General features: G+C 46.0%; 1 protein-coding gene across 2 annotated transcripts in view; it reads left to right on the plus strand.

Annotated features, from left to right (window-relative positions):
• The window catches only part of malt3 (MALT paracaspase 3), a 117,169-nt gene that overhangs the window by 28,624 nt on the left and 69,246 nt on the right, over positions 1–19,299 (plus strand). The window contains exons 1-3 of one of the 2 annotated variants that reach the window (XM_080216009.1): positions 2,541–2,635; positions 2,745–2,866; positions 18,083–18,218. In XM_080216009.1, coding sequence (XP_080072135.1) covers positions 2,626–2,635; positions 2,745–2,866; positions 18,083–18,218 — 268 coding nt within the window. In that variant the 5' untranslated portion in view covers positions 2,541–2,625. Of the gene's footprint in view, positions 1–2,540; positions 2,636–2,744; positions 2,867–18,082; positions 18,219–19,299 lie in introns of those variants that run through there. The other variant, XM_080216008.1, reaches the window with a different exon arrangement.

A 19,299-nucleotide genomic window follows, 5' to 3' on the forward strand; every position in this document is an offset into this window, starting at 1 on the left:
AATGGCAGGATAGGCACTTCAATATCAGGGTCTCCTCTCAGACCGACAGCCCCAGTATCCAGGCATGGTTTAAAGTTAAGGAAGAGTGTATGGGCATCTGCATGGCAGGTGCAGTATCACGTGGATAAATGTGAGGATATCCACTTTGGTAGCAATAATAGGAAGGCAGATTATTACCTGAATGGGTGTAAATTGAGAGAGGTGGATAATCAATGAGACCTTGGAATCCTCGTGCATCATTTGCTGAAAGTAAGCGTAGCTACAGCCGGCAGTATAGAAGGCAAATGGTATGTTGGCCTTCATAGCGAGAGGTTTTGAGTATAGGGATAGGGATGCTTTGCTGCAATTGTACAGGGCATTAGTGAGGCCACACTTGGAGTATTGTGGGCAATTCTGAAGTCCTTATCAGAGGAAGGATGCCCTTACTATAGTGGGAGTAGAGTGAATGTTTACCAGGCTGATTCCTGGGATGGTAGGTCCATCATACAAGGAGAGACTAAGTCAGTTAGAATTATACTCAGTGGAGTTTTGAAGAGCGTGAGGGGATCTTATAGAAACTTATAAAATTCTAATAGGGTTAGACAGGGTAGATTCAGAAAGAATGCTCCCAATGGTGGGGGAGTCCAGAACTAGAGGTCATAGTTTGAGGATAAGGTGTAAATCTTTTTAGGACTGAAGTGAAGAGAAATTTCTTCACACAGTGGGTGGCAAATGTATGGAATTCACTCCCATAGAATGTAGTTGAGGCCAAAACGTTGTCTGATTTCACAAAGAAATTAGATATAGCTCTTGGGGCTAAAGGATTAAGAGATATGGGAGGAAGGGAGTGTAATAAGTCTTCGGAGGCCGAAGTCCCATCACTAAAATCTCCTTGTTTACAAACTCTAACAGCAGTATGCAGAGTGCCAGTAGTCAGCAGTCTACCTCCGGGTGGGGTCAAAGGAGCTAACACTCCCGATTCAGTACAAGGCAATGACTCGCTGATTGAATATAAAAGCAGGGAGGTCTTGCTGCAACTGTACAGGGCATTGGTGAGGCCACAGCTGGAGTACTGTGTGCAGTTTTGGTCGCCGCACTTGCGCAAGGATATTTTGGCCTTGGAGGGAGTGCAGAGGAGGTTCACCAGGCTGATACCGGAGATGAAGGGGTTAAACTACGAAGAGAGACTAAATAGACTAGGTCTGTACTCGTTGGAGTTTAGAAGGATGAGGGGGGATCTTATAGAGACGTATAAGATAATGAAAGGGATGGAGAGGGTAGAGGTAGAGAGATTCTTCCTGCTCAGAAAGGACAGCAGGACTAGAGGGCACAGCCTCAAGAAAAGCGGGGGGCGGGCAGTTTAGAACGGAGTTGAGGAGGAACTTCTTCACTCAAAGGGTGGTGAATCTCTGGAATTTTCCACCCGTTGAAGTGGTGGAGGCTACCTCGCTAAATATATTTAAGACACGGGTAGATAGGTTTTTGGTAGACAAGGGAATTAAGGGTTATGGGGAGAAAGCGGGAAAGTGGAACTGAGCCACTTCAGATCAGCCATGATCTTATTGAATGGCGGGGCAGGCTCGAAGGGCTAGATGGCCGACTCCTGCTCCTATTTCTTATGTTCTTATGTCCCATCAATTGGATCCTTAATCAGGGAGTTCATACTCCAATAGGCCAACCTCAGTGACCCAACTGAAGTCACTGCAGGGAGCCTCAGGATATTGAATTTGATGATCAGCCAAGATCAAACTGAAAGGGCCGAATGGCTTACTGCTGGTTCTAGTTTCTGTGTTTTTAATCAGCGGAACCTCAGCGTCTGCATGCCTGACACGAGACTCACAAAACAGGCTCTTTACTCTGAGCTTGGTCATGACGAACGGTTATCTGGAGGGCAGAGGGAACAGTTCCGGGATGAGCTTAAAGCCTCTCTAATTCAACATCATCCCTGCCAATCCATGGGAATCTCTTGCTTGGCCTCTTGCCCAAGTAGCACACACTAAGGGGCTGACCATTTTGAACATCTCCAACAAGCCTGGAGAGAGGACAGGCGTAAGCGCTGTCCCCGCCCAAAACACTGCCTCCCCCAGTATGTGTGCCCATCCAGCATCGGGATGTTTCACTCACCTCAGAACCCACAATCCCGGAATGGAAGAAAAGCATCTTCTCTCCCGAGAGAGAAATGCAGCAGCGTGAGTGGGAGGAAAACTTCCTGCAGGACTGATGAAGCAAACTGCTGGTGGAATGTTCCGAGGATAACTTTCAGTGAACTCCCCCAGGGATTAACTGCATTTTTATTCTGTCCAGTGTTTCAAATCACACAGGACGTGAGGTTAGTGTTGCAACTGATCCTATTCCAAGTCTCCAACTTTTATAGATGCACCAAAGAAAGTATTCTTTCTGGTTGTATCACAGCTTGGTTATGGCCCCTGCTCTGTCCAAGATCGCAAGGAACTACAACAGGTCATGAATGTAGCCCAATCCTTCACGCAAACCGGCCTCCCATTCTTTGACCCTGTCTAAACTTCCCACTGCCTCGGAAAAGCAGCCAGCATAATTAAGGACCTTTGGAAAAAAGATACAAAAGTCTGAGGTCACATACCAACTGACTCAAGAACAGCTTCTTTCCTGCTGCCATCAGACTTTTGAATGGACCTAGGTGAGTCTCTGGTAATGTCTCTCTCTAGTTTAAAGGTCGTTTATTGGGCCAGTGTATCTGAGTGTAGTAAACTTTCTGATTTTAACTAAATTTGTGTCTTGCCCTACAGATATCGTGATTACAAAGCAGCCAGTGTGTGCCTCAGTCCCAGCTGGGTGTCCTGTTACCCTTCATTGTTCTGCCATTGGACCTACCCCTCTTTACTACCAGTGGTTTGAAGGCCAGGAGGAGGTAAGCAGCATTGCTGGGCTGGAAATCCCCGGCCTGATTTAAGTTTAAAAGTTTAATTTATTTGTGTCACAGCAAATGGCTGCGCCAAAAGTTCAGTTTCCTTATACAACATTGTTTTCCTATTTCTAATAACTAGTAGACCACAAAGGGCTATGGAAAGGGATGAAAGACATAGATTAAGCTTTTTGGATACAGAAACAAAAGGTGGCCCCTCAAGCCTGTTGCACCATTCAACTTAAAGGAATTTAAATACATTTAATAACAGCCCCCACCGTGGGATATGGGTATCATGGGCAAGGCCAACTCTTGCTGCCCCTCCCTAATTGCCCTTGAACTGAGTGGGTCATTTCAGAGGACAGTTAAGAGTCACCCACTATGGGTTTGGAATCACATGCCGACCAGATAAGGACAGCAGATGTCCTTCACTATTGAACCAACTGGGGTTTTAAAGATTTTTATTAGTGTCACAAGTAGGCTTACATTAACACCGCAATAAAGTTATTGTGAAAATCCCCTAGTCACCACACTCCGTTGTTTGTTCTTGTACACTGAGAGAGAATTTAGCACGGCCAATGCACCTAACCAGCACGTCTTTCAGACTGTGGAGGGAGACCGGAGCTCCCGGAAGAAACCCACGCAGAATGTGCAGACTCTGCACAGACAGTGACCCAAGCCAGGAATCGAACCCTTGCCACTCATTTCATGCTTTTTAAGAACTACACCTTGACTAAATCAAATGATCTCTTTCAAAGGTGAAATTCACAACCCTATCATTGGGAAAAATGTACTCAAAGAATCATAGAAAAACTACAGCACAAACAGGCCATTCGGCCCACAAGTTGCGCTGATCTTATCTCTATCTATTAGGCTTACCTGTAACCCTCAATCCTATTAAGTCCTATGTACTCATCCAGAAATCTCTTAAAAGACCCTGACAAATTTGCCTCCACCACCACCAACGGCAGCCGATTCCACTCACCCACCACCCTCTCAGTGTAAAACTTACCCCTGACATCTCCTCTGTACCTACTCCCCAGCACCTTAAACCTGTATCCTCTGTGGCAGCCATTTCAGCCCTGGGGAAAAGCCTCTGAGAGTCCACCTGATCAATCTCCCAACTCCTCCTCACTGGGGCTTTGACGGGCTGAGTCAGGGCAGTTATCCAAATGGGCTATCATCCCAGTATAAACTCCAATTTAATCCAACCTGCATTCAAGGGGAGTGCTGATACGTTCCCAGCAGCTAAAGTAGAGTTTACCTTTTTTTGTATAAAGTTTATACACCATCCTGACTTGGAAATATATTGCTGTTCCTTCACTGTCACTGAGTCAAAATCCTGTAATTCCCTCCCTAACAGCACTTGATTTGATTTATTATTGTCACATGTCAGTATTTGGTGAAAAGTATTGTTTCTTGCGCACTACACAGACAAAGAGAAGGAAATGAGGAAGTGTAGTGTTACGGTCATAACTGGGGTGTAGAGAAAGATCAACTTAATGCAGGGTAAGTCCATTCAAAAGTCTGACAGCAGCAGGGAAGAAGCTGTTCTTGAGTTGGTTGGTACATGACCTCAGACTTCTGTATCGTTTTCCCAATGGAAGAAGGTGGAAGAGAGACTGTCCGAGGTGCGTGGGGTCCTTAATTATGCTGGCTGCTTTTCCGAGGCAGTGGAAAGTGTAGACGGAGTCTGATTTGCGTGATAGATTAGGCTACATTCATGATCTTTTGTAGTTCCTTGCAGTCTTGGGCAGAGCAGGAGCCATACCAAGCTGTGAAACAACCAGAAAGAATGCTTTCTGTGGTGCATCTGTAAAAGTTGGTGACAGTCGTAGCTGGCATGCCAAATTTCCTTAATCTTTTGAAAGCTTAGAGGTTTTTTGGGCTTTCTTAACTATAGTGTCAGCAAGTGGGGACCAGGACAGGTTGTTGGTGATCTGGACAACTATGGCTGTACCAGCACCATGGGTGTACTTACACCTCAGGGACTATGGTGGCGCAAGAAGGCAGCTCACCACCACCCTTCTCAAGGGGCAATTAGGAATGGGCTGTAAACGCTGGCCTAGCCAGCGACACCCATGTCTCACAAACAAATTAAAAGGGAAATATCTGCCGAACAACCCGAATAGTTTCACATTCGGTGAGGCACTTTCTGCCCGAGGAGACGTGCGTTTATATAGCACCTTTCCGCACCTTGCAATTCCCAAAAGCAGGTAGCGGCCAATGAAGCGGCATTGTTGCTGAGATGTAGGAAACGCTACAAAAGCCCCTGCAGAACCTGATAGCTTTCATTATCTATCGAGGATAATGCAGCCAAGGTGGGTATTTGAAATTGAGATCAGCCATGATCTAAAACTGGTGGTACATGGCCAGCAGGCTTATCGGCCTACTCTGTTACTGAAGACCAGATAACCTGCTCCCCATCTTTCACCCCATAATAATGTTAAAGGACCAGGAATGCAATCATAGAAACCTGCCCCTTTACCTCCTTCCTGCTCACCATCCCAGGGCCCAAACAGGTGAGGCAGTGCTTCACATGCACCTCCTTCAATCTGCTGTATTGCAGTTGCCGCTCCCAATGCGGTCTGCTCTACATCGGAGAGACCAAACGCAGACTGGGGATCACTCTGCTGAACACCTTCGGCCCCTCCGCAAGTGGGACCCAGACCTTCCTGTTGCTTGTCACTTCAACACCCCACACTGCTCTCCTATCCACGTGTCCGTCCTTGGCTTTTTCCAATGTTCTAGCAAACCCCCAACGCAAACTGGAGGAACAGCACCTCATCTTCCAGTTGGGCACTTTACAGCCTCCAGACTGAACATTAAATTTGATAACTTCAGAGCATGAGCTCTCCCTTCCACCTTCACCCCATTTCCATTTATTTTTTATTTTATTTCTTCTTTTCGTCTCATTCATCCACTTTTATCATTTTTTAATTATTGCTTCTATTCAGATTCCAGCATCCGTAGTATTTTGCCTTTATAAACTGAAATGGGATTACTTCACACTGGTGTTATTGGTCTGTATGGGGCTTTTATGACCTTTGAAGTTCCTCCTGGCAACAAAGCTCAATTCTATGATAGCTGTACACTGGATGGGTGGAGGAAATGATGTTTCCATTCCCAATACAGAGTGTCCTATATGGACACATCCATTGGATAACTGGGCATGCAGGCTCACAAGCTCACCCAACATGGAACCTGTTTTAATTCATGGAATCATAGAATCCCTATAGTACAGAAGGAGGCCATTCAGTCCATTGAGCCTGTACCAACACAATCCACCCAGGCTCTATTCCTGTAACCCTCATTTACCCTGTTAAATGACACTAAGGGACAATTTAGCATGGTCAGTCGACTAACCCGCACATTTTTGGACTGTGGGAGGAAACCGGAGCACCTGAAGGAAACCCATGCCGACACAGGGAGAATGTGCAAACTCCACACAGACAGTGACCCGAGCCAGGAATTGAACCCAGGTCCCTGGCACCGTGAGGCAGCAGTGCTAACTACTGTGCCAGCGTGCCACTTTGTACAGAAACGTTCTCCATTTGGTGGCCCTCTCATCTCAGAGTCAGATTCCAGGTTCAAGTCTCACTCCCGGACTTGAACATAAAAATCTAGGCGGGCTATCCAGTGTGGTACTGAAGGAGTTCTACACTGTTGGCAGTGTCATCAAATCAAGGCTCCGACTGCCCCCTTGGGTAGACATAAAAAAAATCCCATAAGATAAAAGCAAAATACTGCGGATGCTGAAATCAACAAAAACAGAAAATGCTGGAAAATCTCAGCAGGACTGATAGCATCTCTGTCCAGAGAATAGAGCCAACCTTTTTGAGCACTGACATAAGATCATCCAGAATTATATAGTGCAAAAGAGGCCCTTCAGCCCATTGAGTCTGCACCAACACATTAGAAACTCCTGAACTCCCACCTAATCCCATCTGCCAGCACTTGGCCCTGAACGTTACGATGGGCCAAGTGCTCATCCAGGTACTTTTTAAAGGATGTGAGGCATCCCACCTCCACCACCCTCCCAGGCAGTACATTTCAGCCATCATCATCCTCTGGGTAAAAATGTTTTCCCTCTCATTCCCCTAAACCTCCTGGCCCTCACCTTGAACCTGTGTCCCCTTGTGACTGACCCTTCAACTAGGGGGAAGAGCTGCTCCCTATCAAATCTGTCCATGCCTCTCATAATCACATTACGCTGGGATGATCAGGTCGCCCCTCAGTCCTCTCTGCTCCAACAAAAACAACCCAAGCCTATCCAGCCTCTCTCATAACTTAAATGTTCCATCCCAGGCAGCATCCTGGTGAATCTCCTCTCACCCGCTCCAGTGCGTTCACTTCCTTCCTATAATGCGGTGACCAAAACTGCACACAATACTCCAGCTGTGGCCTCGCTAAAGTTTGATACAACTCCATCATGACCTCTCTGCTTTTGCAATCTGTACCCTGATTGATAAAGGCAAGTGTCCCATTTTCATCACCTTCCTAACATGGTCTTCCGCCTTCAAAGATCTGTGGACAAACACACCAAGATCCCTTTGTTCCTCAGAACTTCCCAACGTCATACTATTCATTGGATACTTCCTTGTCAAATTACTCCTCCCAAAATGTATCACCTCACACTTTTTTCAGGGTTAAATTCCATCTGCCACTTATCTACCCATTTCATCTGCATCTTCCTGTAACCCAAGGCACTCTGCCTTGCTGTTAACCACACTCAGTTTTATAGCCACCATGCTCCCAAGGGCCCGGCCTGTCAGTGCAGTGATTGCCTACTTTACAAAAAAAAAGTGTCTGTGAAGCGTCAGTTTCATTGCTCTGCTTTCATATCAATGATAAGAATTATTTTCGATATCAATCACACCAATTTCCATTATTGCTAAGCTGCTGTTTCTTAAATATTTTAATCAGCTGATTTTTCGAGAGATGGAGCATCCAAACTAAACCACTAAACATTCAGATGTGGAACTCCTGTTTACCGGAGATGGAGGAATATATTTCATTTCACCCTCAGTGCCTCCATTATCTAAGCTTCTAAAGTTTGGTGCAGGTTGGCAAGTACCAAGGCTTGGAGATACCCTTGCGTGTATATGACTTCTGTAGCAGCTCGGAACTCGAGCCAAGCTTCCTGCCGCCACAGCTATCCTACTTTCAGAGATGTGGAGATGCCGGCGTTGGAGTGGAGTGGGCACAGTAAGAGGTCTCACAACAGCAGGTTAAAGTCCAACAGGTTTATCTGGAATCACAAACTTTTGGAGCACTGCCCCCTTCATCAGGTGAGTGGAGGTTAGTTCACAAACACAGCACATATGTGAACTAACCTCCACTCGCATGATGAAGGAGCAGCCTCGGAAAAACAGCCAGCATAATTAAGGACCCCATGCACCCCAGATATTCTCTCTCCCACTTCCTTCTGACGGGAAAAAGATATAAAAGTTTGAGATCATGTACCAACCGACTCGAGAGCAGCTTCTTCTCTGCTGTCATCAGAGATTTAAATAGACCTATCTTATATTAAGTTGATCTTTCTCTATACCCCAGCTATGACTGTAACACTACATTCTGCACTCTCTCCTTTCTTTCTCTATGAATGGTACGCTTTGTCTCTATACTTTGTCTCTATATACTTGTCACTGAATACCAGTACATTTTTTACACAGAGGGTGATGGGTGCTTGGAACACACTGCAGGTTCCACCTTCCCAGACCCACATCCCAACATCTGATAAGCTGAGGTTCACGTGCTCCCTTCCAAAAGCCCCTCAGGGAGTGATGTGACCTACAGACAATTGTCCCCTTAAAGGGGCCATACCATCGCAATCATCCAGGGTAACTCATTTGAGAGACTGATCTTGTCAACAAGACACTGAATGTTGCATACTTGGCTCCAGGTAGGGGAAGCATATACCTTAGTGACATTTAAGGGGCGTCTGTGCAAATGCATGAATAGGATGGAAATAGAGGCATATGGTCCCTGGAAGGAAGGAGGTTTTAATTGAGATGGATAGCATGGTCAGCGCAGGCTTGGAGGGCTGAAGGGCCTGTGCTGTAATTTTCTTTATTCTTTGTACATGTGACAATAATAAATCAAATCATACTCACTACCTGCAGTTCCTCCCAATCTTTGTATCACCTGGCAATTTTACTAATCAGACCACCTACATTCTCCTCCAAATCATTTCATATATGTTACAAACAAGACGGGTCCCTGCACTGATCCTTGTGGAACACCGCTGATGATGTGGAGATGCTGGCGTTGGACTGGGGTAGACACAGTAAGAAGTCTCACAACTTCAGGTTAAAGTCCAACAAGTTTATTTGGTAGCACAAGCCACTAGTTTTCAGAGCGCTGCCCCTTCATCAGGTGAGTGGAAGTTCTGTTCACAAACATGGCATATAAAGAGACAAACTCAATTTACAAAATAACGGTTGGGATTAATGGTTTAATCAATTATCTTTTGTAAATTGAGTTTGTGTCTTTATATGCCCTGTTTGTGAACACGACTCCCACTCACCTGATGAAGGGGCAGCTCTCCGAAAGCTTGTGGCTTGTGCTACCAAATAAACCTGTTGGACTTTAACTTGGGGTTGAGAGACTTCTCACTGTGAATATCACTGGTCCCAAATCTCCAGTCAGAAAAACACCCACCACTAATCTGAAGGTCTCACAAATTAACTTTGACATACTATAGTCCAAGTGCAAGAGCGTCTCAGTCAGAATTCTCTCTCCTTCTCCGTAACCACGTGACTTGAACATGTGCAAAGGAGAAACTGTGGAGGAAGTTCATGCTGAAGCCATCCAAACTCTCTCGACCACAAAGGCTATAATTTGCATACGAGCTGGTTATGCTGATGGCTCCTTTTTATTCAACAGCCATGAGGCTGAGGTCATGAAATGACTTGTTCCATTGCTCCAAAAATAGTTCAGTTAATGATTGCGTGCTTGTGTCGGGGAGAAGCTGTGTGACTGTTGCTCACCGCTTGGCCAACAGAATCTATTTTTAAAACGTTTTTTTTATAAAAGGAGCCAACCTCCACATGGGGAAAAAGGTTCAGGCTTCTTGTCCATCAACACGTGGTGGTGTAGCTTCAGCCCGGATTGTAAAGCCACTCCAATGCCCGATTTCCCCTGGCTTTACGTAAGGGAGCCACCCTGGGAGGTACCCCATCTCACCGGAGACCTTGCTAAAACCCTCTTGGAGCTCATCCCAGCGACAGGTTTTTTTCTTAAAAAGAAACACTATTTCTTAAGTCGGTCTGCTCTCCTTAAGCTAAGGTTGTGAGTCATAGTCAGGAGGTTGCAGTCACCTCTCCCAGAAGGTGAAGAGTTCAAGCCTAAATTCAGAGCCCAAAGCACAAACTCTAGGCTGACACACCAATGCGATACTGAGGGGGTGCTGCATTGTCAGAGCTGGTATCTCTCCAATGAGGCGTTGAACGTTGGTTCCCATCTGTCCAGTTGGGTGGTCCAAAGCTGCCATTGGACTATTTGAGCAGTTGGGTTCTCAGCTGCAAATGGTAAAACCAAATGACAGATTTATTTATTTCATCACCTGTGGAATCTTGCTGTTTGCAAATGGATTTTTGCAATTCCTACAGTACTGATGGTACAATAATGGAAAGAAAAGCATATTTGAGGGCCAGGAGATGAAAAGACAGTCAGAGAGACATCAGCTCAACAGAGAGAATGGTGTTGAAGAATTAGGGCTTGAGAAATGAAGTCACTGGAGTATGATGAATCAGAGTCATAAGGGCACAGGATGAGGCCATTTGGTCCATTAAGTTAGTGCTACCTCTCCATTTGAGGATTCCAAATCAGTTCCAATGGCATCCCCACTCTATCGCCATAGCCCTTATTTTCCCCCAAATGCCAGTCCAGTTGGAATCCCCAATGGTCTCCACTTCCACCACCCTCGTGGGTAGTGAGTTCCAGGTCATCACAGCTCACTGTGTAAAAATAAAAGTCTTTCCTCGCATTCCTCTTACCCCATGGTGACACAGCTTTTAGCACTGCCACCTCACAGCGCCAGGGTTCACTTCCAACCTTGGGTCACTGACTGTGTAGAGTCTGCATGTTCTCCACATGTCTGCCTGGGTTTCATCTGGGTGCTCCAGTTTCCTCCTACAGTCTGAAAGGCGTGCTGGTTAGGGCGATTGGCCATGCTAAATTCTTCTTCAGTGTACCCAAACAGGCGCCGGACTGTGGCGACTAGGGGATTTTCACAACGACTTAAGCCAACTTGTGACACTAATGAATAAACTTAAATCAGAGATTGAAGTACAAAATCAAGGCCGATACTTCCAATGCTGTATTGTGGGAGTGCCAAACTATCAGCGATGCCGCCTTTTGAATGAGATGCTAAAATGAGGCTCTGTCTGCTCTCTTGAGGTGGACATGGCATCTATGGAAGAGTAAGGCAGTTCTCTCCAGTGTCCTGGCCAATATTTATCTCTCAATCAACATGACTGAAATCGATGACCTGGTCATGATCACGTTGTTAGTGCGAGCGTGCTGTGTGGAAATTGGCTGCTGTGTTGCCAACACTCTGACCACACTTCAAAAAGAGTCAAGCTCTAAAATGTCAAGGGACATCCTGAGGTCACGAAAGCTAGGATCCAAATTCAAATTTTAAAAAAACAATGAGAATACTAGGAGCGTGCACGAGTTTCGAATGAGTTTACCTGCGGTTGTACAGATCAGGCAGGGCTTCCTGCATTTGTCATCTTAAGAACTAAGTACACAAACATTCTCTCTGATGTGGCAACCCTTAATCTAAAGGTAATGTAGCATATTGACTGGCAGGACAGGGTGTGAATTATTCAAATCTCCCCTCATCTTATGACTGGTATTTTGTGTGATTTCCCCCTCACCCAGTACGTGCACACACATCCCACAAACACCATGCACCCCCGCGCACACATCCATGTTCTCACACTCCACACACACACACACACACACACACACACACACACACACACACACACACACACGCCCTTCCCTCTTCCCAAATTGCAGTGCATACACTGCTCACAGTGCACACACTGTGTTTGTTTCAGAGTACACCTCCTCTGGCCATCCCATCACCATCACCAATGCCAATAAAACAGCAGTGAGGCAGTCCAGGGCTAGACGGTGAATAGAGGCAACCTGTAAGTCAGAAAAGTTCATCGTCACCTCAGAGGATTAAGGTGTGAGGGAAAAGTCACCTTAAGGCAAGTCACCTAAACCTTAACACCGCTTCTCCTCTCTGCTTTGCATTGGCTGAAGATGGTAGGGTAGGGGTAATGTCACCCAACTACTAAGCCAGAGGCCTAGAAAAACTCTCTGGAGACATGGGGTCAAATCCCACCACAGCAGCTGGTGTGGGATTTAAATGCAATACTTTTTAAAATCTGGAATATAAAGCTCGTCTCAATAATGGTAATCGTGGAAGACGATTGTTGTAAAAACTCATCTAGTTCATTAATGTCCTTTCAGGAAGGAAATCTGCCATCCTTACCTGGTCTGACCTACATGTGACTCCAGAGCCACAGCGATGTGGTTGACTCTTAAATGCCTTCTGGAATGGCCCCTAGCAAGGCATTCAGTTTAAGGGGCAATTAGGGATGGTCATGTCCCAAGAAATATTTAAAATTCCAGCATTTTCTCACCATTTTCTTGCCCTAACTGAATGGATGGCACGGTGGTTAGCACTGCTGCCTCACAGCGCCTGGGATGCAGGTTCCATTCCCAGTTTGGGTTACGGTTAGGCAGGTTTTTTCCCCAGTACAGATTATTCACTCCGAGTGCTGGTGATCTGGATACTCCGCATGGAATGTTTCTGCAGTGTGCCCTGATTGGACAGCCTTAACAGGCTTCAACGAGGGATCTCCTATTCCAGTAACTCCGACTCATGAACCTCGCTGAATACGTAGATTTGATCATAAAGTTTAGTCAGGGTTTAGTGACATCTTTGTGCGAACTGTGATTCGGAATGTCAACGAAACTCTTAACTGTCAGGTTAAGGGCCCTCATACACTGGATTATACTGTCCTTAAAATGGCATGTGACCTTTAAAGTTTATTATTAGTGTCACAAGCAGCCTTCCATTCACACTGCAATGAAGTTCTGTAAAAATCCCCTAGTCGCAATACTTCAGCGCCTGATTGGGTACACAGAGTGAGAATTCAGCACGGCCAAAGCACCTAACCAGCACGTCTTTCAGACTATGGGAGGAAACTGGAGCACCCAAAGGAAACCCACACAGACATGGGGAGAACGTGCAAACTCCACATAGACAATGACCCAAGCCGGGAATCGAACCCGGGTCCCTGGCGCGATGAGGCAGCAGTGCTAACTGTTGTGTTACCATGCTGTCGTCATCTGTCTGGATGCATGAGGCACCACCCTGCCTATTTTTCAACTCACATCCTGGTCTGGTGGGGATTATAATCAGGGTGATGGATCTTGTATTGGGATATAGGTGTGAAAACAGAAACGGAATTCGAGATTAAATCATTTAGGTGATTATAAACTCCCAGGAAAATGAAGAACCAGAAATTCTGTCCAGGTAGTTTTGAAACCAAAGATCTTTAAACGCCTCTCCCTCGCGTATCAATCCTGATGTGTCATTTTAAAAATTCCTGCATGTTATTTTCTACTGTCTGTTTTCCACATTCACCTCCCTCTCTGAATGAGGAAATTCAACTCTGCATCTTGCCTTTTCCAGGGCTGAGTCCCTCTCCTTCATCAGAGAGTACCATTAAAATGTCAACTCCACCTTGGCTTTTTCCCCACCGAAATAACTCCTCATTTCATGCTTGCAGCCTCTCTCATGCACGTACACCTTCCTCTTGCGCACGTACACCCCCCTCTTGCGCACGTACACCCCTCTCGCACACATACACACACTATACTGACACACACTCTCCAACTGTCTCTACCTTTATCAGATTGTTAGCTGTGGTTCAGTGGGTAACACTCTTGACTCTGTGTCACAGGTTCTCACTCCAACCGTGCATCAAAAGTTCAGGGTAGGCACTCCATTGCAGTGCTCCCTCAGTACTCCAGTGTCTGACCTACCGTCTACAAGCCAACGTCAGTGTCTGTCCTCTCTGGCGGACATAATGTCCTCAGGCCAAATCTGATTAAAATCCAAGGCGATGTCCCTAAGTCAACATCACAAAAATAGCCTCTATCGCACTGCTGTTTAAGGGAGCTTTGCTGTGTTTTTTTTTATTTCATGGGATGTGGGCGTCATTGGCTGGGCCAACATTTATTGCCCATCTTTGAGGGCAGTTAAGAGTCATTATTATAGAATTATAAATGTAATCATAAAATCCCTACGATGCCAAGGGAGGCCATTCGGCCCATCAAGTCTGAACTGTCAACAATCCCACCCAGGCCCTATTCCTGGAATCTGACACTAAGGAGCAATTTAGTATGGCCAGTCAACCTCACCAGCACATCTTTGGACTGGGAGGAAAGTGGAGCACTCGGAGGAAACCCTCATTGCTGTGGCTCGGAAGCCACATGTAGGCCAGACTGGATAAGTTCGGCAGATTCCTTTCCTTAAAGGGACTTTAGTGAACCAGATTTTTCCAACAATCAACAATGATCATCATGAGACTTTCAGTTCCAAATTTTTAGCTAATTCAAATTCTAGCACCTGCCGTGGTGTGTTTGGAACCCGGATCCCCAGAACATTACCCTGAGTCTCTGGGTGACTAGTCTAGGGACAATATCACTACACCACTGCCTCCCCCATGAAAATCGGATGCTCAGAGCTGGATATTTGGTTCCAGACTTGCCCTACCTGCCTCAGTAAAAAGCACCCCTCCCCGCCACCCACCCCCCAATTCCACCCCAAATGTGGCAGTCGCCACTCCAGATGCTGGATAAAAGAAGGACCACCAATCCTGGAAGAGGTGCGTAGGGGCTCCCCTAGAGCAGTGGAGAGTTGAGGTTGGCTGCTTGGACCCACCTGGGGTCTCTGAGACTTCATCCAGAGACCTCTTATTAAAGGCAGTTGGGCCTTCCCGCCCTCAGCCCCCAAATCCCCTATCCATTCCCCATACCATCTCATGCCAATGCCGTGATGCGAGATTAGAAAGGGCAGCTAATTATAACCACAAAAAGATACCAAACAAGCAAAACCATCCTCTCTCGGACGTTCTCTCTTCCACCTTCTTCCGTCAGGTAAAAGATACAAAAGTCTGAGAACACGTACCAACCGACTCAAGACCTTTAAATGGACCTACCTCGCATTAAGTTGATCTTTCTCTACACCATTGCTATGACTGTAACACTATATTCTGCATCCTCTTCTTTCCTTGTCCCCTATCTACTCTGTGAACGGTATGTTTTGTCTGTATAGCGCAAGAAACAATACTTTTCACTGTATCCCAATACATGTCTATTGGGAGTTTACACATTCTTTCCACGTCTGCGTGAATTTCCTCTGGGTGCTCCGGTTTTCTCCAGCAGTCCGAAAGATGTGTGGTTAGGTTAATTGACCATACTAAATTGGCTCTTGTGTCAGGGGACTAGCAGGATAAACAGGGGTTGTGGGAGCAGGGCCTGGGTTGGATTGTGGTTGGTGCAGCCTTGATGGGCCAAATAGCCGCCTTCTGGACTGTAAGGATTCTATTATTCTATGTGACAACAATAAATAAATTAAATTAAAAATCACTATTATAGAAAGGATATCATTAAACTAGAAAGAATGCAGAAAAGATTTACTAGGATGCTACCGGGACTTGATGGTTTGAGTTATAAGGAGAGGCTGGATAGACTGGGACTTCTTTCTCTGGAGCATAGGAGGCTGAGGGGTGATCTTATAGAGGTCTATAAAACAATGAGGGGCACAGACAAGGTAGATTGTCAATATGTTTTCCCAAAGGTAGGGGAATCTAAAACTAGAGGTCATAGGTTTAAGGTGAAAGGGGAGAGATACAAAAGGGTGCACAGGGGCAATTTTTTCACTCAGGGTGGTGAGTGTCTGGAATAAGCTGCCAGAGGCCTTGCTAGAGGTGGGTACAATTTTGTCTTTAAAGTAGCATTTGGACAGTTACATGGGTAAGATGGGCATAGAGGGATATGGGCTAAATGCGAGCAATTAGGACTAGCTTAGTTTTTTAAAGAAAAGGGCGGCATGGACATTGAGCTGAAGGGCCTATTTCCATGCTGTAAATTTCTATGACTCTGACTCAAATCAAATACTTGTTACATGATATGAGAGTTTCTGTCCTTTAGGGTAGTCAGTTCCAGATGATGGTTGATGTTGTAACAATTCTTAGCTTTGTTTGTGTTGATGGAGTAAAGGTACAGTGATGAGGCAGGTTCACCTTTGTGAATGTAGGTGGGACTTTAATCACCTCACCATTGGGCACCCATGCTGACAGCTGCCAATGCCTTGAGCTCTAGAATGTTCTCCCTAAACCATCTCCGGCTCTCCTCCGCGGAGGACGCACCTTAAAGCCGACCTCTGACCGAAGGCTTTCGATCACCTGTCATAATATTTATATTTGGCTCAGTGTCAAAGTTGATTTGGAACAAAGTATCCTGGGACGTTCTTACAGCATAAAAAAGGCGCTTGATAAATGCAGGGTACTGCATAAAGAAGCAGGGGTATTTTCGACAGCTGTTACCACTAGCTCAATAATCCTGGCTGTCCACCGAGAATCGTAGAATCCTACAGTGCAGGAGGAGGCCATTTGGCCCATCCAGCCTGCACCAACAACAATCCTACCCAGGCCATAACCCCATAACCCTACATATTTACCCTGCTAATTCCCCTTGACACTAAGGGGCAATTTAGCATGGCCAATCCACCTAACCTACATATCTTGGGACAGTAAGGGGCAATTTAGCATGACCAATCCACATTACCTGCGCATCTTGGGCCGCTAAGGAGCAACTTAGCATGATCAATTCACTTAACCCGCACATCTTTGGAGTGTAGGAGGAAACCGGAGCACCCAGAGGAAACCGTCGCAGACACGGGGAGAATGTGCAGACTCCGCACAGACAGTGATCTGAGGTCAGAATCGAACCTGGGTCCCAAGCACAATGAGGCAGCAGTGCTAACCACTGTGTCACCCTGTGAGCCCTCTAATTTTGAGGAGTAACCTCTCCTCAACTTGTACTTCTGCTCAACCATCTTAGGATTTAGTAAATCGGGTGGAGGAGGGGTGGTGGGAGGCAGGGAAGTGATTGTTGGCCTCTCACACTGTCAGTGGTGAGTGCTGTTCCCCATTTTAAATCTGCATTTTAAAAGTCTGCTGTTAATTTTGACCTCAGTAAGAAGTCTCAGAACACCAGGTTAAAGTCCAATAGGTTTATTTGGTAGCAAAAGCCACTAGCTTTTGGAGTGCTGCTCCTTCATCAGGTAAGTGGGAGTTCTGTTCACAAGCAGGGCGTGTAAACACGCAAATTCAATTTACAAAATAATGGTTGGAATGCGAGTCTTTATAGGTAATCAAGTCTTAAAGTTACAGCCAGTGTGAGTGGAGAGAGGTTTAAGCACAGGTTAAAGAGATGTGTATTGTCTCCAGATTTTGACCTCAGACAGCCTTTGGGATCTGACTCTTTGACCTCCCATCATGGTCATGGTGCTGGGAGTTGGTCTTTGAAGACCCTGGATAGGGGGGTCCAAAACTAGAGGGTATCAATTTGAGGTGAGAGGGAAAATGGACCCAGGGGTCAACCTGTTCACACAGAGGGTGGTGTGTGTTTGGAATGAGCTGCCAGAGGAGGCGGGTACAATTACAACATTGCAAGGACATGCAGACAGGTACCTGCTTGGGAAAGGTTTAAAAGCATGTGGGCCAAATGCAAGCAAATGGGACTGTTCAGTTTAGGAAACCTGGGTTAAGAGGAGAGATACAAAATTGTCTGGAGGGGCAATTTTTTCCCACAGAGGGTGGTGAGTGTCTGGAATGAGCTGCCAGAGGTGGTAATAGAGGTGGGTACAATTTTAAAAAGCACTTAGACAGTTACTTGGATAAGATGGGTATAGACATACGAGCAATTGGGACTAGCTTAATGGTAAAAAATGGGTGGCAGTAGAGTTAGGCCGAAGGGCCTGTTTCCATGTTGTGTATCTCTATGACTGTATGGTCAGCATGGAGCAGTTGGGCCAAAGGGCCTGTTTCATGCTGTGTATGTCTATGATTCTGTCACTATGATCTTTGTGTATTCTTAGTTGCTTTTCCTCCTTGGTTACAGATTCCCGGGGCCGTGCAGTCAGCGCTGCTGGTTAACGAGAGGAGGAGTGGTGTCTACATGTGTCGTGTGAATGACCAACAGAACCAGTGTGTCTTCAGCAACTGGGCAAAGGTCAAAGTTCACTTTCTCAAAACTGGTAATGGTCCCTTCATTTATTATTGGTATCATGTGGGAAACAGTGGCTGCTTTGTGAACCATTGAGGGGATCAATCACTTAAAGGCAGGTTTCACCATGTGCCTTTCTCCCTGAACCAAGGGAAATCTTTGCCAGCATTGTCTGAAAGCTAACGGCTCCGAGGTTTGTGCAGCTTGGAGTAACTCCCTTTCAGATTGTTCCCCCCATAAAGTAATCCTTCAAACTCTCCCACCGGATTAGAATCATAGATTCTCTTAGTCCCATCAGGCCTGCACTGAGAACAATCCCACCCAGGCCGTATTCCCTACGTATTTACCTACAAAACTCCCTGACCCTAAGGAGCTATTTGGCATGGCCAATCAACCTAGCCCACGTATCTTCGGACACTAAGGGGCAATTTATCATGGCCAGTTACCCTAACCTATATATTTTTGGAGTGCGGGAGAAAACAGAGCACCTGGGAGAAACCCACATAGACATGGGGAGAACGTGCAGACTCCATACAGACTGTGACCCAAGCCAGGAATTGAACCCGTGTCCCTGGTGCTGTGAGGCAACAGTGCTAACTGCTGTGCCAGCCACTTGTGTGCCACCATTCTTGTCTTGAGCCCTACTATGTAAATCCTTTGTTATTTGGAAACAGAAACATAACATAGAAAGATAGAACATTACAGCACAGTACAGGCCCTTCGGCCCTCAATGTTGTGCCAAGCTATGTCCACTCCCAAGATCAAGCTATCCCCTCCCTATAATTCTGGAGTGCTCCATGTGCCTATCCAATAACTGCTTGAAAGTTCCTAAAGTGTCCGACTCCACTATCACAGCAGGCAGTCTATTCCACACCCCAACCACTCTCTGAGTAAAGAATCTACCTCGGATATCCCTCCTATATCTCCCACCACGAACGTTATAGTTATGCCCCCTAGTAATAGCTACATCCACCCAAGGAAATAGTCTGTGCACTCTATCTGTCCCTCTCATCATCTTACAAACCTCTATTAAGTCACCTCTCATCCTCTTCTGCTCCAAAGAGGAAAAGCCCCAGCTCCCGCAACCTTTCCTCATAAGACCTACCCTCTAA

Source organism: Carcharhinus amblyrhynchos, chromosome 32 (genome assembly GCF_965287045.1).
Source record: "Carcharhinus amblyrhynchos chromosome 32, sCarAmb.v2.hapA, whole genome shotgun sequence".
In the NCBI taxonomy this organism is placed as follows: domain Eukaryota; kingdom Metazoa; phylum Chordata; class Chondrichthyes; order Carcharhiniformes; family Carcharhinidae; genus Carcharhinus; species Carcharhinus amblyrhynchos.